Raw genomic sequence first — 23,448 nt, forward strand, 5'->3', positions numbered from 1 at the left:
TTTAACAAAAATGCATGCAAATCTGCAACACTGTGATTTTGCGGTACCCTTCAAAATATGACTGTTACAGCTGTAGATTCCAAATATTTTTTCTGTTAAAAGTCTATTTCATATTTCTGACATGTCCTTGTATGAAATAAAACAGATTTCAGACAAAGCATTGCATTTTTATTATGCCTAGCTAAAGAATTGGTAGAATTTGAGATTTTCTGTAATTTGTAATGTTAAATTTTGGGGTGAGGGGTAAGTTTTGATTATATTTGACAAAAACTGTTGAAGATATTGTTTTAAAATGAAAGTTTCAGGGGTTTGTATATCAGGAGATGAGACTCTCTCTTGACCTTCCCCATAAATTCACCCGTACGTACGTACATACGTATGTACAAACGTAAGTGCCTACCTATCCACCTACCCACCTACCCATCTACCTACCTACCTACCTCCCTACCTACCTACCTACCTGCCTGCCTGCCTGCCTGCCTGCCTGCCTGCCTGCCTGCCTGCCTGCCTGCATGCAAGCATGCATGCATACATACATACATACATACATACATACATACATACATACATACATACATACATACATACATACATACATACATACATACATACATACATACATACATACATACATGCATGCATGCATGCATGCATGCATGCTTGCATGCATGCTAAGCCTAAAGTTAAATAGTCAGTGATTAATTGACAAAGTCATTTCCACATTACATAAGTGATGGATTTTGACACATCACTTCTAGAATTGCAGTATTTGAGGAAAAACCAGTCAAAACCATATTTCGGCAACATATTTTATTTGTGAGCAATTAGCATGTGTACATTCATGTGTGCATAACCTACCCATATCAAACTATCTTTTACAAGCCATCATATACCTACTTGCTTTACACAATGCTTTAGTCTGAAGGTTGACACAGTATACTGAAATCGTTCAAAAATACTATGTAGTTTTCAGAAGATGTACAAGTGTACTCTGTGACAGACATACAAATAGGCCTATAACAGACTTGTGATCTTGAGTGAATTACATTCACCACGGTACTGGTCACGATAAGAACTATTCTTGTCAGCTATCCGGGTCGATAACATCCGTACAGCACGTATCACGTGGACATTCTTCCCTCTCGGTAGGAGCCATTATATGAAAGTGAGACGCATCAATGTGTATGTATCTCTAACTTTGGGAAATTTATTCGAGCCCTAGCTGACATAGGAAACAGAGGATATTATCAGTAAAATGATATAATTATTGAAATTATTCGGTCATCTTTTTAGACCTCTTCTTCTTGACAACTCTTGTCGTGACCGTATTGCCGATTACTACTGTAAGAATTACATCAAAAAGGATCAGAGACAAAAACTAAACGTTGTGTTTTCTGATTTGAATGCCAGTGATAATTAGATCGAGTTTAAATCTATTAAACTACAAAATGCGAATCATAGAAGTGCATTCTCTATATTAGATGGTGAAGTATTCTTGGCTATAACAGCAATACACATGATCCTGGAACCGAATTTCATAAGTTTTGGACTTAAATTTGAAAACTTTCGTGATTAGTATGATGATTTTCTCAAACTCTGAAACAGTTCTAAGCGCAGCACGTCAACCAATTTCAGAACACGGTAGGACGTTCAATGACGCGGTGTAACATGTTCGTCCTTCTTGTGTGCTACCTCCATGGCCCATTTAGATTCTTGAGAGCAGATGATAGGCAGCCAAGGCAACGATGGGGGCACCAGTCGGAGTACCCGGAAATGGACCAGAGGATCCAGCAATGTCCAGATGAGAGTACGCCAGGGGTGTTGCAGAATCGATCCCATACTGTGGAGACATGAAAAACATGTGTGACTGCTTTCAATGTATGACGCGTGACTGACGTCACATACTCAGACCTGAATATCGTCGGGTATGAATTGATTTGATTTCTTATGTCACTGTTGATTATTTTGTTTTACCCGTCGTCAAATTGGTCTCTAAGAAACCCACAAACTTTAATGTTTTGTCAAAACTGATGACGACACAAGTGAGGAAACTTTCTTTTTGGGATGTATACTGGTCTTACAGTGGGTTAAGCTTCTGCTCAAACTTTGATTCCAAAATGGAATTTTGAATCGATAGTCTCCCTTAGCAAGAATGAAAATCAAGAGTCAACATGCATAGTCCATGATTACAGAAACAGATTGCCTGAAGATCTATATTTGCAATAGCAACAATATCCTGTCTTAACCCTATTAAATTTCAAATTTCACAAAAACATGAAAACTTCATTTACTGGAATTGGGCGTTATTACCAGTAAATTACAAAAAGCAGAAAACAATAATAACACCTTAGAATTTCAGTGGAGAAAAACCTGTCCCTATGGTGGACTGGACCGTTTTTGTAACACGTCACGCCACATGCTGATTCTGTGTCGCAATTCGAGGGAATATGTCACGTGACGAGAAAATAATGAACATCCTTTAGCTCATGTATCACACAAGATAAAGATTGCTGTTGCCCGAGGCTTCTGGAAATAGCAATGTATTTTTGGTAAGTAAGCTGGTAATAACGAAGGTAATGATGGGCGCTATCAGGTAAGGCTGCATTCACAAATAACTATGGGGGGGGGGGCTGCAGAAATCGCGATTGAAATCTAATTTTTTTTCAGATTTCCCCCTCAGCATCCTAAAAAATTTTCAGGTTCCCCAGTCTATATGATCAAACATTTTTCAAGTCCCCCAAAAAATTATCATATAACCGCATACTCATTAGGGATGCACACAAAGAAAAATGAACATGTATTGGGCAATTCTACTCGCAAGTGTTTGACACTACCTGTTATTAGCAGGTTGTAGAGCCATTTTCCTTTAAGGCAAGTCCCTAAATTGATTCATTTTTAAACGCATCAGTGGAATTTTTGGATTTATCAGTTTAAGCAGACTTGTGTTAATCCAACCTCTGGCCAGGTCAATGGCACCTGCTGAAGAGCACACAAATTGAAGATCACGAGAGAGTATGTAAATTGTGAATTCCTGGCTACATTTTTCCAAATTGTGAAAAACTTAGCACAGTGACCTACCAATTTTTTTTTCAAAAGTACGAGACATATATGATTTAGATGCTGCTTAAAATGGACAATTCTGGAAGGTTAAAATATTCCATAAAATAAATATTTTAATCTCCAAAATTTTGGATGTAATAATGGCAAATTTGGTAGAAAATAAATTATTCCATCAGTCACACATTTTTTTCGTTTAAATTAGAGTCTTTACCGTTCAAAGTTTTACTCTTGTAATATTTTAGAATGTGAAAATTTAGAAAATCAAGCATGTTGACCCCATCTTTTTTCTTTAATGTTTGATTATTATTATGCCAGAATTCAAAAATCCCTGATAACTTTCAAGTTTCCTGGTTATCCGTATCATGTGTTGCTCTCTGGTCTGATCTTATGTACAGGTATATTTCACTGTCATGAGCGTCATTTGACCCAAACTTTTCTTCAACTACATCAGAGTCAGAGCTATCTCTGTCACTGCCAGTATGCAGTGACAGTGCAGTAGCAAGGCAAAAGCTGTATAAACTTTGATTATTTTGACAATATTTTTGTTCAGTTTATACAACTGTGTTCTTGTTCTACTCCCCAGAACATGTTGAACTGTCCTGTATTCAGCTTGCCAACACAACCTGTGTATGTGTACTGTGCATTTGTATCACTGACAAATGACTTTCAGTCTGTCGTCCAATACATATTTATATATACAGGCTTTGTCGACAAATTGAATATTGTGTATTTCAGCATACTGTAGGGAGATAGCCAGAATCTGTATTTGATATATTCATACAAATATTTAAAAATTTTCAATAGTTGCAGCTTCTGCCCCGTAACTAGACCCTCTTGTTTGAGTTTTTTACGAAAAATCATAAATTTTTAGATTTTTTCGACAGAAAAGTTATAAAATGTGACAAAATGGTTCCAGATTTTGTTTAATTATTACTAACATTAGAACGATTGGATGACATTGAAATGTTATTCATTTTTCATTGAATTACTGACAAACATTTTAATTGGAAAATGTAAAGGTAAAGGGGAACCAAAAATTTTTCAGGTCCCTAGCCCCTCCTATAAGCAGTGCAAAACTTTCAAGTTCCCCTCCACTACTCCCAAAATTTTCGATTCCCCCTGAATTCCTCCACATAAGCCCCGCCACCGTTTTTTGTGAACGCAGCCTAATAGGCCTTCAATATGGTTAAATGCGTCAGGTAAAGAGCAGCAAAATTAGATGAACGATCAGACAGATCGTCTGACTGAGAGAGATGACGATGATCGACTGAGTATAGTCAGTTTGTAAGTCTGTTGGACTTTCTGAGTCTGATCATGGCCATACAGAGGATCGGATTAATTGTAAATTTTGTTATAAGACTAAGTATGAGATCACTTTGCCTACCTTGTCGAGACCGGACACTCTGATGAGGAAGGCTGCCGGAGCCTGGTGCCCTCTGTCGGTCATGGTTGACGGCTTTCCCCCTGCCTGTATGACATCCTCGTACTCGGACTTGCCAGCATGGAATTCGTAGTCCTTGGACAAAACAAAGAATGAATTTTTGCTACGCACATTTCGATTCTCATGTCCTATCTATGTCACGTGACTCACCATAAGCTTACCCATCAGAAGTCATTCTGTTCTGAACTAATATATAAATTAACAAATTGAAAAAGCATTTTCAAAGACTTTAATATGACCTGCACAAAAATAAATAATAACAAAAATAACAAAAATATCAATCATTCTTGGTAATCATTCTTGGCTCAATCTGGACAGTTTCAAAACTATATGTTTGCAATGGTCCGTTGCGGATATTGCACTGCAGGAAGTATGCGCCTTTGGGACAGATATTCTAACTCTAAATTGTATACAGTTTTTTTCTGGTTTACCGCTCTTGGGGGCTTATTCACAATTTTATTTTTCAAAGATCGAAAATGTTATTTTCCTATAAAGTTAACACAGGGATGACGTTCATTTTGAATTTCAAATATCGGTAACTATCATGTTATTTGTTTCTCTAGTACCAAATTACACGATGACTCCTTGTTTGTATTTCACTTTCGAGGCACATACATTGTACTACCATAAGGTTGCAATACATTTTACATTTTCGTAGGAGTCAGCATTTCGTGAATACGATTGCGCAATACATACCTCTCTTCTGATTGTTGAGATTTCAAAGGGGTCAGCAACCAGGTGTCCAGCTGTTTATGCGAAAAGAATCAATATTTAATTAGTCACTTCATCACACTGTGTAATTATTTCGCCTTGATACTTGTTCTGTGCAAGAAACTTGTTCAACCCTTCTGGCACTGTGCGTGTTTTACCAGGTGCCATTTTGTTAAAAATCAGAACCCACATTCCAATAACGTTATGAAGTATTTCCTGAAGAACTGTATAATATATTATTTCCAAAACGCTGTACGATCACGATACTGCTATCAAGTCATAAATCACAATTGTGGAAAACAAGTTCAAAATTACGGCTCCTACTCAAGGTACCATCATGGAAGGTAAGAATATTCATTAAAGATATGTTTCGTTTCAACTTTCTTTTAGATTCTGAACATTAAGACGTAAGCTACATGTAGATCCTACAAGAAAATTATCCACAGGCACATGTATACGCTTGAAAATATTAGTGAAAGGTTTGTAAATGAAGGAGGCTGATCTGTCATTTTCGTAAAGGGATCAAATATGATCCAAGTCACCAGACACTCACCTTGTTGTAACTGTCTTGCATGATCTGTACGTCTTGCAGGACCATTATCCAAAACAATCTGCAAATAAAATCACATTTTTATTAGAAATCAAAATTTCGGGTGCACCATCTGACGGACTATATAAGCCAAATCTGATTTGCTGGAAAATTGAAATCCACGAAACTGCTATGTTCATAATTGTGCCATCAAAAACCGTTTCTTTACGATGACGTTCATAAATATCAGTGTGTAATGTATGCATGAATGCAGTAAAAGTTGTGCTCGCTCCTCTAAGCTTGTCAGTGGTAGCATTTTGCCACTCGTACGCTTTTCATGTTATTATGGGTCTCCAGTAACTATTTCTGTGTTTGTTAGGTGCCCCATTGCTTAATTTCTTCAAATCTGAAGCTGTAATTGAAAACGCTACTGGAAAAATGTAAGACATGGATAAGTGATCAGGATCGACTAAGACTACTATTTAGCTCCAGTGTTGTAAATAAATAATACCAGCAATCGAACATACTGACAAGTGCAAGAAAATGTGCAGTTCCTTATTCTCGCATTGCATTTGGTGTGGTGCATAAATTGCAAGGTTTGTTACAGGTCCTGATCGTTTCGATAACGTAACGGCATATTTCAAAACAACGTTAGCTTTGGCTATTAAATGTTGAATATTTAATTTCACAGCCATAAGAATGTTACTAAACAAATTTGACAAAATCTGACAAGACAGACAAAGCTGCTCGAATTTAAACTGGCAGACATGCAGTCTCTACTGTGACAAAGTCCTTCTCTGTTTGTTTGACTCACCGAATAACTCGGTCCCATGGCACGAATAGCATGGCCGGTCAGGGTGGCGATGGTATAGATGTGGGGATTTATCTCTTTCAGAGCCTAATAAAAAAAATCAAGCACATTGTCTCGTTAAAGATTGAAAAATATAAATAAGAAAATGACATTCTGAAACAATAAAAAACTTTTGAAACCCTAACGTTGAAACAATAAAACGTCGGGCAAATTTAAAAGTTGTTCGGTCATGTTAACGTTAGTTTAGAAAAAAAGGTGGAAGCATAAGTTTTCAAGAGTACATGTATATATTAAAGGAACTCTATGTAAGTAATTACCATTTTGTTTGATTTATGGTGGGAATTAGTAATTGAGAAAATTCAACAGTACGGGTAAAGCTGGTAACTTCCTCAAAATTTGAAGATTAAAGTTCAAACCATTTTCCCTTTGCCGCCAAATCACTCATTTTTTTTACAAATATGGGTCTAACTCTACCAATGACCTTTATCAGAATGCCCGTCACCAGATTTTTTTCACCGAGACGGAGTGCAATCAAGACAAAAGCACGGCATTTCTCGCTACACTCGAGATGAATTGGATGACGAGTTATTGAACAATGGAGTGTTGCCGCACCTGAACCTTCATCTTACACAGTGGATCACCCATGGCCATTCGACCCTCAGCATCGGTGTTACCAATTCTGACACGAATGCCAGCACGCGAAGTGATAATCTCATCAGCCACGTAAGAATCTGAAAAAGTCGACATTTAAATCAGTGTTCGTTTAATTTTCAAACGAATAACTTTTCTGCGTGAGAACCGTGAAGTTTCTGAGAATGTACGAGAAGTTAAGGTAGCATGTTCCTCGCAAGTGAAAATTGAAAGCTTTTGCTCAAATTTTGCCAGAGGAAAATGTCAACAATTCTCTTTTCAAAATAACGAATAGAAATTAGGGGTCACACTGCAAACGTTGTTACCAGAGGAATAAAATGACCTTAAATTTACCGGTATTTGATTACAAATTCAACTTGCCTCCATCACGGTATTATCTTTAGGGGAACATAGATTTTTTTACAAAAAATAGGACGGTGAAAATAATATTTACTCCTTCAGCTTCAAAATGAGTCCACAAAGGCTGTGGACAAGAAAATTTGAGAGTTCTGATATCTGTCGCCAAAGCGGATTCTATCTTAAAGTCGCCGTTGAAATTATCAACAGTGGGATAATAGTCTATAAAGCCTCTTACCTGCTGCATGCGACTTTACCGAACAAACTTTACTCTTTTGAAAGTACAGCCTAATTTGCATTATAACAGTAACACTTACCAGGACCTACGCTGTTCCGAACCATGGTCATCACGCCAAGTACTTTGATGTTTTTGGGTTTCAATACGGACAGTATTTGGAAGAAACCAGCCACGGCCGCGGCACCACATTTGTCTCTAGAGTAAACGGTCAAATTGAATGCAAAGGTTATAAAATGTCCGTAAGCATTCGGCGTATGGATAGCAGACATTAAAATCCCTTACAACTTATCAGGTCTTTGCCACTTGTTAGAGGAGGGCGATTCCGATGAATAGTACATTTGTAACCTGCATTGAACAAAGCCAGTGGTATATTGCACTAGGACTGCAAAGACGTGTGCAATTTTCTCAAGGCCCTGATGTTTAATTTGCTCGAAATCATGTGATACATCATAGAAAATTGATTCTCGCCCGTATTTAATTCTGACTGGACAACCGTGTCAGTTTATCCAAGAAACGATAGGCATGGATGATTTCTGAACATGCAAGCCTTTAAGAAACCAATATAATACTAATTTCTCAGTTCGGCATGGAATTTTGTGTTCGACGGAGTCGTTCACATCATTTTTGTTATTATATGAGTGTATCCAGAGAAACTTATTCTGTACTGTGAATAAACTTGCTATTTCAGTATGAATGATCGTTCAACGGAGAAATTTTAAAGATATCGTCTCACCTGTGCATTCCTTGCATGCTGCCACCGATTTTAACATCTGCTCCACCGGTGTCATATGTCACGCCCTAAAATTATAAACATCCAGTAGCTGTCACATTTTATGTATCCTCGATATTTGTTCTTTCTGTATTAGTTAGGGTTTTTTTGTTTTTGTTTTTTTTTTTGGTTAAGTCAAAAATTATGTCGAAGTGCCCAATGTCTGACCTAACAATCCAATCTGTGTGTCTATTGTCTGTTTGTGTGTATGTGTGTGTGCTTGAAATGTTAAGTGGTATTGTTGACAAGTGGATCGTAATCCGAACAAAAATTCAAATTATCAATGATCATATTGCACCCAAGTTATTAAGCTGGCAAGGCTTATCGATGTCCTCATACTTTAGGGTGCAAAACAAGAAAGCGTATATGTTTTGAGAAGTAAAAATAAAATAAAATATATCACAATGAAAAGTTACAGTTATTGAGTCTCTAAATGTTATCATTTTATTTGTAAACAATTATGATTTGAGGTACATGCATGCGCTAGCTTTGTTTTCTTTGTTGCAAAATATCCTTGTGTTCCATTACTAACGTTTATGAAATTATAGAAACTGTATTAAATGAGCAACAATTGTTATAAATTGCTACAAAAATTCGTAAAAATTCAGATCACTTCATGTAAAGTACATTTGTTTACAGCACTACAGATGACCAGCTCATGACGGAGAGCGTCTGAAAGACTCACCTTGCCGACCAAAAGAAGGGTTTTGTCGATTTCTCCCTCACCAATGTACTCTAGTTCAATGATACGTCCCTTGTGGCGGTCAATGTGGCGGGCACATCTGTTGACAGCGGCATGCAAAGGATATTCTTCCTCTAAGACGGCCTCATCCGAAATTACATTGATCTGAAGGTGAAATATTCATGTTAATACTGTATGTCAAATTCAGCAAATTTTCTGTCCTATTTCGAACTTGCGACCTCCTGTACCCACTAACCAAGCATATAGTTCTGCGTCCAAAACAACACGGTAGCTACATTCCTATACAAAAAGGATGTACAATAAGCGAGCTACCTTGCCATCTGCAGTAACTTTGTACCTCGTCTGTTCTCTTATTACCCCAATTTACTCATAAGTCCACGAATCTTGAACACATTTCCTGTCTTTCACTTACTTTAACCGAAGAATCCTTGAAGAGGTCAATGACATAGTCTTCAACTCTCTTGGCTGCCATTCGCTCCGGATCAGAGCCGCCAATGTCTCGGTACACAGATCTAACAGATAAACAAGGCAACGAGACAGATTACAGTAAAACGTGATGTCACTCAGTATAATTTGTTGACCTAGCAAGCCTGAGTACAGCTCTAAATGAAAACGAAAACTCATGTGCTCGAACAACCGTTTGTTAGATAGTAATAATCATCATTATCATCGAAATGAAACTACATAGGCTGCTTGGCAATACGTATTAAGAAAACGTACGTTCAGGTTAACCATTTTAGAAATTAGGGTGCTTATACTGTGATATGAAGCTTTTGAAACTTTCATTTTTCTCCAATAAGATTTGCTGAACTCCAAATGACTTGTATGTTTTTCCCCGAATCGAACAAGAGAGGACGCTGTGGACACAGCGGCAGACTTTTCTTGGCGTATTCAAAGTCCATCGATCCGAGAGTGCGATACCATTGAAAAGTCACGACTGCATAAGATTTTCAGCATTGTGATCTCGTAAACCATTGCGTCGTTCTGCTAGATATTATAGAAATAACGGACGACGCGCTGACCATTAACGTTTATTTGTGGGCAAGGGCGAGAGGAAAGCCAAAAATTAACGGGCGAGGCTTGCCGAGCCCGTTAATTTGGCTTTCCTCGAGCCCGCGCCCACAAATAAACGTTAATGGTCAGCGCGGAGTCTGTTATTTCCATTATATTATCAGCGAACCCAAGAAAACCGTCAAAATATCCGAAAATTTCAGGAGCGAACGACAACTGGGCCCCAGAAACTGAGCATTACGCGATGCACTGTCACGCGCACTGTAAAATATTGGCAAATCCGGAGATGTTTTCAGAAAAAAAAGTATCTCCACTTGACCTACAAGTGCTCCATTTTATTTTGTGATTGATTATGATTTACGTTTGAGCTGTAAAGTTACGATACTTTGAGTTGTTAATCTTATTATTCATATTCACGGGCATATAAACAGACCATTACTGTGTATTTGTGGTCAGTCACGTGGTTCAGCTCGACCAATGAAAATGCGACAGACAGTGCATGGTAATATAATGTGAATTATAAATTGTGAATTATTTGACATATACCTTCCACCTTCAAAGGCGAAAGCGAGTCTGATGACCCTGTCAGAATCATCCTTACTCTCCGACCAGACTCCGAGGGTGTCTGCCTTGCTGGATTTGGCAGGAATGTCCTCTCTTACTTCCAGAGGCTTCAATTAATCGAAAGGGTCAATTAGCAGTACTTTACATCGTGATTTTCAAAACAGTAGTGAAATATAAATAATGTCAGCCTGACAATAAATTACACCGATGGACAAATACGAGAAAACCAAAGCAACATAAACGTCAGCATTTGGGCCTATTCAGTTCAATTAATTTTATTGTCCGTCAATCAAATATTCAAAGAATGGAAAACTTTCTTCTAGTGACACTCAGGTGAAAACAATTGTACTACTTATAGTAGGAAAGCGGTTAGTCCCTTTTCCATACAAATGTGAGAGGGCCTGTCAAATCTAAAACACAGAAAATATACTTAGATGTTTATAGAACACATACGCATACATGATACATGCAACAGAGATGCAAGCATGCATACAGACAGACAGACAGACAGACAGACAGACAGACAGACACACAGACAGACAGACACACAGACAGACACACAGACAGACAGACAAACAAACACATACATACATACATACATACATACATACATACATACATACATACATACACAGGGTTTTACATGACGCGCATTTCTGCGTCCTTTACGCATAAAACCGGACGAAGGACCCCTCAAAAACTAAACCACGCGTCCCTTGGGACGCAGAAATATCTGTTGCTGGTGTACACCTCACGAAGCTGCTGAACACGTAAAACACATCCCAGTAAACCTTACCGACCCCATACTTTAATGGAATGCTCCATAGTGCATTGTCCTCCACTGTTTCATAACCAATGGTAACCGCGGAAACAAATTCTATTGCTGTAAAAAGTGACTATGTAAACTGATTCTTAATTGGTCGATTTCTTGTTTGAGTCGATTAACACATGTTTATGCATCATGGCGGGTCGTGTCAAACAGGCCGATCTGCGAAAATTTTTCGGCGGCCGCAGCAACCAGCATCATGCAGGTTTGGTCGAGGCCGAAACGGCAGCTACGCCATGCGATACTGATACATCAGGTCCCCCGACCAAGTCAGCAAAATTACGAACATTCAACAGAAGTTGACTCAATAGATTTAAATGGCTTCGATATTCTGAAGAGCGAAACGTCATGCTCATGGAATGCAGTGTATGTTTGAAAGCGAATGTTACATGCCCGTTCATGGAAGGTTTTTGTAATTTTCAACATTCAACTCTCACTCGTCATCAGGACTCGAAAAGTCGTCTCACAAGCGTTAAAATCCTAAGCATGAGGACCGGCAGTTGCAGGGTAAGAGCACAGTTACGAGTGGAGTGATACGTAGCGGTAAGAGTAACGAACTCTAGGCGTACGCTGCACAATTACGTACTGTTTACCTGATCGCTAAACGTGACCTTCCATGCGATGTACATCATTCATCTGCAGAATCTGAACGGCTTAGACATTGAATATTACAGCTTGAGCGGACGTATAGAAATTTGCATAATTCAATAGGCTGCAGAGCCTCGTTCTGAATGTAAACAAGCAATATGTCGGAATACACGTCGTTCGAGCGACTTGGTCGTGAAAATGGGCTCGAAAGCTCACAAATATGATTATTTAATGCGAAATTGAACATGCTATGAGGTAATGTACACTTTTGAGAGTAATTTCATCGTATCTATGCATGATAGAAATAAATACTAATGATAATTGACAACTGAATTCGTACGTTGCAATGATGGTTTATCAGTGTTCTCCCTAGGATCAAGGGCAAGCATGTCGGAAATTTGCATAAAATTTACATAATAATTTGCATACATTAACATATATTTAAATACATACATACATACAAACAAACATAAAAACAGTCACTGCAAATTGTAGTCATTTAATATGCCTTTTATTTACTTACACACTGCTGCATGAACATACATATCAGGGGCACCATGAACTGCAATAAATTCATACAGCAGTCCAACTTCAGTTGTAAAAATTCAACTCATACTCTCATTGCATGGAGAAACATTTGCGATGAAACATTGCGTCACTTGTTTACGAAATTATACAGAGCAACAAAGCCACACAATCAGGGCTGTGTACCCCAGCGAGTTTTTTAGCACATAAACACGTTACGCGGAATTACAGTCACGGTCCCAATGAATAGAGGAACTGTTACGGTTTACCAGAACAGAAAATTCAGACATATTTACACGGATGATCGTCACCAAAATTATGAAACACCTGTCGTTTTAGTAACTTGCCTCCTTAGCGAACCTGAAACGAGACCTGAACTTGAAAACAGCGCGAAACGCTCAAAGCCCACACATCGACCGCCATCTTGGAAATCGCCCGGCCTGTTCACGTCACATGGCACTGTAGACATCATTTCGCGACCAAAAAGTTAATCCGAACTCATGTTTTTAAAAACTTTGCGCGAAATAAAAAAAAAGATGACAAGAATGCAAAAGAACGATTGCGGAATTAGCAAAAAAAAAACTTGTAAAATGACAGTGACCCCAACATCGAGAAACTAGGTCAAGTCAGCGTAGCGTAATATGACGTACACGTAACGTTGCAGCCCACGAACTCTACCGTTTGTCTCAACAACAAGAACAGAAAAATAATTAAAATACAAATTTACATTTGCAATGCTGCCATGGAGATTTCATGTAGACTAACCGTCATCAGGTATAGACGCCTTATAAACCTTTTTGAGGGTCGCAATTTTGACCGATAGCTTTGACCACCAGCATTTTCACGGCGTCGACGTCACTGTAATTCCCCCACGTAACTTGATAAACGGCCATTCACACGGCGCTCGACCAACATGATCAAAGTCACGGCCACACCGATGTGCCGCTCGTCCGGTGTTTTTTCAACACCTATGTACGTGTCAATTGACTAATGTAAACTCGTCAATCGACATGAAAAAGTCTATTCAGGACTAAAAACGATGTTGATAAGGCTAGTTTTGGCAGATGTCCCATGCCAATGAATACACTGAGCTGTCAAGTGGGCTGTCAATCAAGGGTGTCGGGAAAAATCTGAAGCGTCACGGCATTGTAGCAAGCGTCACGGCGATCAAGGCAAGCGTCACGGAGACGTGATGCTTGAAGGGCCTAGGGAGAACACTGGTTTATACCTCTCAGCTGTGTGCTATTTTTAGACTGTGACCCGAAACACACTGATACAGGTCTTGAACAAAAATAATACTTGTTGTGTCAAACCACTTGCTATTGAACAACGCTTGTGACAAGTTTCGTGAATTTCTGACAGTGCGCCTATATTTGCGGCATGATTTCATGATGCCATGTATGCGCTGTTAGTGTTACCCTACAAGGCCGATCGTACAGCCCAGTGTACGCGTGTACAGCGTACAACGCTATGGCACTGAAACTCGCCTTTATGCTATCGGACTTCAGTCAACATTGACGAGTTGAAACATGGTAACTGAACAGTGATATACTACCCGTTACCAGTGAAAAGGAAAATGTGACAAATCACGGTCACTCTAATCCACTCTTACAAAGATATTATTATCTTGAAAGGCTGAGGGGTCAGTAAAATCAGGCGTGGGAATGTCCGACCACCACATCCTGCATCGACTCCAAACAGACAGACACTGACAGTTGACAATGACCGAATACAAGAGAAGTCGGCCAGTACAGTATGCACCCTATTAGAATATATGCTCCATATTAGTGTTTCTTTTTCTGAAGTCTCACTTAAGTTATATACGAAAGCGATCTAAATGTCATTCATAAGATGAGCGTAATGTTTGCAAACTTCACAGATCACAGTTCAACGCACGTATGATATACACACATTGGTAAAATTAAAGATGGCGGTGTATCGCGATCGTGGTAGCGAGTTTTGCAGTCTTCGTCATAGTTACACTTGAAGTTCGTTAAAAAGTCATAGGAGATGGCGAAGCAACTTAGTTAAGAGTCATCAAGCCATGAATTTTACTGAAGAAATGGCATAATGTTTGCCTGAACTTTAATACGGTACGCGCGCGATCTGCAGAAACACGGAGGCAGACCGTACATGTTTTGCAGGGTGGACGTGGGAGCTCTTCGACTTTGAGTTGTTTTCTGAATGTTCGTAGTACCCGGTAGTATTAAACCGACAAAATAAACAAAAACTATGGTAGTAAAAAGTTAAAATTGTTTGGCATATTCAACTGTGAAGAGAATGCGTATGCAATCATATTGCTTTGTTGCGAGTGGCAGACTTCTCCTGGCCGAGTCCCACTGCACTGGCCGAGTTGGTCGGCACCATCGGCGCTGGCGATGGCCGAGTTCGCAATGCCCGACTTCTCCGGTTACCCAATGGAATATTGGTAGCCAATGCCTACGAGGACTACCGCGAAATTGTAACCCAAGCATCAAATATAAATATAACATAAGTTGGATTGACAACAGTAAAATATGTGATATTGTGCAATCTTTGGGCCTAAACAATTTGTAAACGTGAGCAAGGCGTCAGCGGAGTGCAACACGTTCCTCACTCTAAGCGGCCATCTTGTCTTCTGATGGCGGGACGGTGTACGACCTTTACGAGGCCAAAGCAGTGATTTGCAGGGCGTGAACAAGAATAAAACTAAGTTAGGGGTCTTCAATAATGATTAGACTGTCTAACTATGTAAAAATATTCACAAGAATCAGCTGTGCATGTAGTTGCGGCAGCCCAAAAGTAGGCCTATGTTTAGCGAGCCATAGATCGACAATACACACATAGCACCAAAAGTAAGCCGTAGAAGTTGGTAAAAATTCATAGGCACAAACTTAACTGCTTTATATGACCATAGAAACGTCTCTGACATTGTTTGTTGGGAAAAAATGGGCTGAAATTGCCCCCCAAAAAACGGGAAAAATCACACTAACGGTCAAGTAGAACAGCGCCCTCCTCACTTCCATTTGAACGAAATTCTAATATAAATATGCAAATAGGGGTATCTCCGCTCAAGCTGATTACAAATGTCCTCAGATAGTTATGGAGTTTGAAGAGTGTATTCAACGTGTGATCGAGAAGTCCCTGATTGATAGCATACATGCAAGTGACTTCATCGGTATAATGTTGGATGAGACTTGTGACATTACCATTCATAAGAAACTTGCAATATATGTTCGATATATTCAGAATGGCGAGGCGAATGTCTCTTTCCTCTGTAACCAGCAAATTACAGATGCCACTGCTGCAGAGATCGAAAACGCCTTGATTGAATTTTTGACTAGGAAAGAAATCTGTGACGCAGCTGTAGACAAAATATATGGACTAGGAACAGACGGGGCGGCCGTAATGACCGGTCGGTTGAAGGTAGAGTTGACTTTTCAGATCTTCAGATTCAGATCCTCAGATCCTCAGATTCAGATCCTCAGATCTCAGACCTCAGATCCTATAACTTCAGACGCAGATTCATAATTAAAATTTCACAATTTTCAAAGTTTGATGTAATATAATGATAAATAAAATATAATTTAGATTTGAAAAGGCTTTAAAAATTATTTTATTTCTATCTTGAATCTTGAACTTAAAAACTTCGATCACAGAATCAGAACGTCATCTGTCGAAGACAGGGTGCGCAATGATTCCACTTGTTATGTCATCACGTGAACGTTCCCTCATAGAGATAAACACACCCGCGCGCGATCGAACGATCAAGACCGCGACGATCATGTAAATGCTGGCTATCGACAGTCCGTATTTAACCATCGTTCGTAATATTTATGGCGAGGGAATATAACTAATCCATGTTGGAGGCCAGTGACCCCGGGCTAAATCAGAATTCAGGGGTCGGAAGAAGCAAGTTAGCTAATCTGTAATTGTAGACCAGTGTTCGTTGAAACTTATTGAGCGAAAACGTTTATGTAGACATTTTTGTTTTCATAACTGCCTTGTACATGTCATATTCAAATTATTATTTTAAATATTGCAATCATACTGTTAATACGGGTATTGTAAAAGGCTTGTAAATTCGAATCTTCATCTGAAGTTATAGGATCTGAAATCTGAGATCTGAGGATCTGAATCTGAGGATCTGAAAAGTCAACTCTACCGTCGGTTGAACGGGTTGGGGGCAAAATTAAAAGCCAGAAATCCCAACCATGTTCAAGTGCATTGTGTTGCACATCGATTGAATCTTGCTGCTTCCCAAGCAGGCAGAGATATTGAATATTGCAAAGAATATCATAATATAATCCATTCATTGTATAAATACTTTAATGACTCTAGTGTGAGATATGACAAATTTAGAGAAATTCAAACTCTGTTGAATGGGAAGGCAAAACAAATTACTGAGCTTACATCTGTTCACTGGTTGTCGGTTGAATCAGCTGTCAAGATGGTTTTCATCAGTTTTGAGCCAATTGCCTTGGCACTTGCAAGTGACAAAAAAGGGGGAAAGGCTGATGAGCTGTTGAAATTTATCTCTAATTCATTGTGTCTGCTATTCACTGCCTTATTGATTGATGTTCTTACTGTCATTGGAATTTTGACATTTCAGAAAGATTCTGTCAACCTCCTATATAAAAAAAAGTGTTGTCTACTAGGGACACATTGAATAGAATGACTAATGATTCACACACTGTCACTGACAGTGTGTCAGAGAAGTCTTTAATGATTTGGGTGATGTTCCTGGCAATGGTCAGAAAAACACATACAAAAACATTCAAAATACTGACAATCAGCCACTCAGACAGAGGTTCTGTGATGCAAGAGAAAATTATATCAACAAACTGCTGCAGAATTTAGATAGCAGATTTCCAGATGATGAGATGAATATTCTGGAGTGTTTTGATGTGATTCTCAACCCACACAGATATCCTGAAAATGTGGCCAACCTACCTGACTATGGGGTCAACCAGCTTGATCAACTGTTGAATCATTATAACAATACACAAGGTATTGATGCTGATAGAGCTAGGGCACACTTTCTGTTTTACAAACACTTCACAAGATCTCATAGGGAGGCACTGAATTTTGATATGTATGTCAAGCTGTTGCTAACTGATTTTACAGAGGAGTATCCTGATTTTGCCATTCTTGCTAAAATTGCTCTTGTCATACCAGTGTCCTCTGCCCCATGTGAGAGGGGCTTTTCAGTACAAAATGCCATCAAACAGAGGGCACGAAATAGACTCAGTCCTCAAAGGCTTAATAGACTAATGTTCATCAAACTGGTTGGCCCCATCATAGATGATTTTGACTTCATGAACACTGCTAGGTTATTTGCTGAAGGAGCTGCTGGCAGTGTGAACTCAAACCTACTTGACTCGCTAGGTGTATGCCATTTCAGAGTATGAAATTACTTACCTTCTTGTCAACTTGACAAATTTGAATATTTGTTCAAATTTCACGTTGTGAACTTGTCATTAAAGTTATGAGATAATATCATGAATAATGTTCTTTGAATTGATCAATGAGGGCCGCCCTCAGTATGAACTAGAATTTTCATGTAGGAATTATTTTAAGAAATATGCAACCATTTGCTGTGTGTTTGAATACTAATTGAACACAGTGAAGACCATGGCATGGATAAACAATAAAATATTCTTGTGAAATAAATTGGGACCCCCATATTTTGATGTAGGACTCCCATTTTCTAACACCAGGAGTCCCAGGGACTCTCAAAAGTAAAAAGTGATGTAAAACCCTGCATACATACATACATACATACATACATACATACATACATACATACATACATACATACATACATACATACATACACACACATATACATCCATACATATTCTTTTTGGTGAGCAGACTTTGAGTTTAAACACTTATCAATATGCAATGCAGGAAGACGAAAGACTGAGTCTTGCGTTTACTGCCTTACCACATACAAACAGTGCAACGCCCCAAGAACCGATACTAGTCTCGCTTCGGTGTAGTTATCATAGGATGGACAGATCAGCAATGGTGACTTACATCCTGCCTTTGAAGCCCTGGGGACAAAAAAGAAATACATCTTTATTTGACTGAGACCTTCAAATTTCCATTGAACAAGTATTACCGACAACCATAAATTTACCTCGCAACAACCATTTTACAATATGTTAATCTTAGTTCAAAAAATTGTGTGCATAGTTGTAACAGCTCCAAATAATACACATTGTTGCCCTTCCTGAAGTTCATTATCCAACTTAGACAAAATACTAACTCAAGAATCGCTTTGAGAAAGTGATTTGTTGACTGGTGTACACAAATATCAGTAGTTCGAGAAGTCTCCTGTACTTTTGGCAGCGTGCAGCAAGCACTGCGCCCTCAGAGTTGAACTTTCACAATTTACATTCCCAACCACCACAACCTGCATCTATTATCGTGAAAAAAGTCTCCCACACTGTCGTTAATACAAAACACAATATTGCTTTCAAGTCCCGGCAAATACGACACCTTTTCACGCCTTTTTCCGCTGCATCTGCAAAGCGTCTGATGTCGTCATAGTCTCGATCCAAAGGTCCCGTTGGTGAGAAGATTAACCGTTTTGCTGGCAAGTCCACACTGGTAACCACCACTTCATTCTCCACACTATCATCAATCTGGAAAATAACGGATCCTAAATATCTACAGCTTGCCTTTTTTAAGTATTGTAACCGATAGAAACATACAAACTGCACTGGCAAGACGCCATAACTCGCTTATCTGTCTGTTATACAGCAAAAGAAAGAAAACCGACAACGAGCAGATGATGCAATCAATTCTCCAATGATTCATTAAGTTCGTTTGCAAGGGCAAGCAATGCTCATTCGTACACTTTGCATAAAATGAATGCGTCTCTTCAGGAAATACAGCAAATAGACAAAAATGAACTGGTCTGACATCCAACCAATGGGAAAACTACGCTTACAACCTTCACAGCTGTCACGGTACTTTTGGAGAAACTGAAAGTGTCAAATTTAAATAGAATCACAAAGGGGATACAGAAAGAGAGCTTCATCTGGCTGACAGAATAGTCTAAAGAAGGGGAAAGTGTGAGGCGGTTAATGTTTGTTTTGCCCGAAATAATCACGCATTATAATTATCAAAGTGCAAAATTCAAGAGATGGTCAGCCTTGAAGAACTGAGAAAAGGGACAGTCAAATAACTTCAAAAGCTCCACTTCTGCACTGCACGTAAATGTAGACAATCAAAACTGTATTTTACAAATTTAACAGATGAAATTGCATTAAGTATTAACGCCATAGTTGCTGAATCTTGGGTACTTTACAGCAAAATCGACTGACAATGGGACTTTAATTTCCAATGAATCTAAATTTTTATTTTTATTTTCATTTTCACTTTCGCGTTTTAATGCCGTGGTTATTGCACTTCAGGTGTTTTCACCAAAGCTTTTTAATTTCAGATGAATCTAAAACGTTTTTACTTTCGCATTTGACTTTTTCATGGATATGCCAATGTTCACGCGACAATTGTTTTCTTTTTTTTCAAAAATCTGTCAGTCAAGATGCTTACCACTTTGAGATTGTCCAAAGCAGACTTCAAAGCCTGCAGTGATGCAGACAACTTCGATACTTTATCGGTGACCAGTACGATGCCATCAAATCGAGCATCATCCAAATTGGTGGCGCCAACAATGTCACACGGAAACTTCCTACAGATAACAATTAAATAGGACTATATAATCTATCACGTTCGTTCTGAATTATGAATATTTTATAGAATTCATGAGTCGGGAGCTGGTTGTCGAAAATTTGAATGATAATTTGAAAAGTAGTCCATATTTTACCAGGTATTATTATCATGTCATTAATAGTTCCATGTAATCTGTTGATTGCAAGTCACTCCGGCCATAGACTGTCGAATGTCTATGCTAGGGAAGGACTTCGTTCGACAAGTGCGTTTCTTGGCTGCTGAGGGCGCTCGCATAGACATGCTGGATAGACCATGCATGTCTCGGGGCTGTGATCGCTCACCTAAATGCTGAAATACTTTATCCTCGCTAGAGACGTGTACCTTATTGAAGCTTGTATTTTTTCGCACACAGTTAAATAACTGGTAGCAAGATATTTATGCATGAACAGATTTTTTTAGTATTGCTGGTAAAATAATGCGAATTGTGCATCATATTCGCTCTTTGAATTTAATGTCACGGTCTGACAGAAGGCTGTACGTGATTGGTTCATTTAAAATTCAGCCACGTGATGTCTGCGTTTGCGAATCGCTGATCTGACAAAGCAGATCTTTGCTGGCGTGCTACAGTTACAAAAATCACCTTTGTCTATATTTTCACAAGATGGCAGGTAAAATACTAGTTCATGCTATACCATTTTCAATGAATCAGTTTTATATCACGGATTAGTTCCTTGCGTTGAAGCTTTCCATGCAGGTATCAGTTTTAGACGAACGATATCATCTCAGTGCTAGATTTCGTAAGCAAAGATAGAGACACTCGATGTACAAGTTTGTTGGATATTCATGATTTTTACGGCTCAAAACAACTCTCTTTATCCCGTATCGCGAGACCCTAGCCATTAAAACGCCCTTGCTGTACCGAAAATTCTAGTTCTCTTACAGATACCCACTCGTTGCCACGGAGGTTAAAAACAAATATTCGATTTCAGTACGACTCAGCTAGAGTGCGCTTCTTACAGTAACTCAGAATAGACATAGCGAAAGGCAGTCACACTTACATATTTCCGGATGCAGAGTTGTCGGTTGCCTTGACGTTGACGTGGTGGGAACAGAAGTCGTTCAGGCGAGACAGACTCAATCGTAATCTTTAAGTCTATGGTCTGAGGCAACTGAACATGTCAGTCGCCAATTAATCAGTGTAGCCTAGATGCGCGCGTCACACTGCTATATGTGATGGTGTCCTTTGTGTGACCAGTTTCAGCCAACCAGGAATTTGATGTTCTTTAATAAACATGCATATTAATTTTAAAACCATGCTGAACGCAATTTCACTTTCGTTTTGATGTTTGTGCTCTTTGCCGCAAATTTCAAAGCCAAAAATGACCCTTTTGTCGGTTGCCTGTGCCTGGCAGCTGACGTAGTCTGTGATAATAATACACAATGTGAACTAAAAAAATCCATTGGTGAAGCAGCCAAAGCGATAGCTCCCTGTCACAAACAGGGTGGCGGGGGGCCGCTGGCTCTTACACACGTCCTGTAACTGTCCGTTTATATAATAATCACCGTGAGATGGTGGAAATCAATATGTCACGTGACACGATATTGTAAACCCAGTATACCAGATGTACGTAACGTTTGTTCTGACATGTCTACATACCATGAGCTAAAGTGAAAATGAGTAAAAAAGTATTTTACCTAAAAGGCGAAATCAATTAAATAGGTGCTTTAAATAATTTTTTTGTTTGCCGTCCGCGTGCTGGTAGGTTTTCGGAGAAAATATTAAGGAAACAAACACAATGTTAACACTATTACAAAGAAAAAATATTATTTTTCGAAAATAAACCAAATAAATAATGAGCTTGTGTTAATACACTACGACTTGTGTATTTTGTATTTGTTCTTTCCCCTTGCTGACTGGTATTTTCAAAAATCCAGGTACGGCAAACAAAGAATTTCCTTTAAATGGTCTTCTTCGGTCACCGCGCGCGACTTTGCATATACCCATATATGGCAAAAGAGGTGACTGAAAAGTGCATATAGTGGCGCACTGATCTTCACTTGGCCACCCCAGCGAAAAGCCCAATTGGGTAGCTGAATCTTACCAATATAATTAAAACAATAGAAATAGACTCCCTAAGTCGCTGTGAATCGTGACAATGGACCAATCAGAGCAAGAGCTTATTCAATGCTGCACATCAGCAGAAAAGCGGTCACACGTTGTATCTGCCGCTCCCACCCCACCCCATCTGTCACAATATGAGTGCAGGATGGCGTCCTGTAAATTCCAAGCCTTTACATGCATCAAGTATTGTCAGTATAACAATAAGGTGTACTGTACAATAAGGTATTTTTATTACTTTTGCCGTCTTCCAAACTGCCATTCCTAGGCAAGTTGGACATGTTTCACTTTAAACCGTCTTAGTTCTATCGCGACTACTTAAATTTTATGAATATCCCTAGCAAACTTCAATAGGCAGGGTGAGTTTTCTTGGTTTTTTTTACCGAAACGGCCCGTGAAACGTGGTAAAATCTGTATATTTGTAACTGGCTTACGACTTTTTTTCAGCAGTTTCACGTTGACCGTGTGTATTAAAAAAAGGATAGCGAACAGGTTATGAGCATCCACGACCAAAGTATTTTTCCAAACGACAATGTACTTTCTGGAAGATGACCAAATGACTGCCATGCCCGCCGTTTTATCAAGATTAATCGGCCTACTCGATCAGTCTATGACACTTGACATACTTTTGTCAAACATCGATATTCTGACTATTGTCCAGCGAGACAAATGAAGCGACTGTTCCCAAGCAAATCACATGTTTGCACTGTCCGTAGTAGGTTCACACACGGTCACACCGTGGTTCACACAAACGACGCGCGGTACGGTTATTTGCACGGGATCTGCGAACAAGATATAGGTCATCACACGTCCTGTACTGTGTTTGACACTAGGGTGAACTTTCGGTATCGAGCATAACATACGTGTGCATATGCATACGTCGAAAAATGCTAAAGAGATT

At 39.0% G+C, this 23,448-nt stretch overlaps 1 protein-coding gene across 1 annotated transcript; it reads right to left on the reverse strand.

The window, feature by feature from the left end:
* Positions 1-795: 795 nt before the first annotated feature.
* LOC139135189 (putative aminopeptidase W07G4.4) lies at positions 796-21,702 on the reverse strand. Its single transcript, XM_070702460.1, has 15 exons — positions 21,487-21,702; positions 20,309-20,447; positions 19,250-19,395; positions 18,693-18,801; positions 10,807-10,931; positions 9,662-9,761; positions 9,232-9,393; positions 8,511-8,575; positions 7,857-7,972; positions 7,165-7,283; positions 6,556-6,639; positions 5,766-5,823; positions 5,198-5,247; positions 4,445-4,576; positions 796-1,840 (listed from the first exon to the last, which is right to left on the reverse strand). Coding segments are annotated over exons 1-15 (1,542 nt in total). The 5' UTR covers positions 21,489-21,702; the 3' UTR covers positions 796-1,705.
* Between the last annotated feature and the right edge of the window lie 1,746 nt (positions 21,703-23,448).

Source organism: Ptychodera flava, chromosome 6 (assembly GCF_041260155.1).
Source record: "Ptychodera flava strain L36383 chromosome 6, AS_Pfla_20210202, whole genome shotgun sequence".
In the NCBI taxonomy this organism is placed as follows: domain Eukaryota; kingdom Metazoa; phylum Hemichordata; class Enteropneusta; family Ptychoderidae; genus Ptychodera; species Ptychodera flava.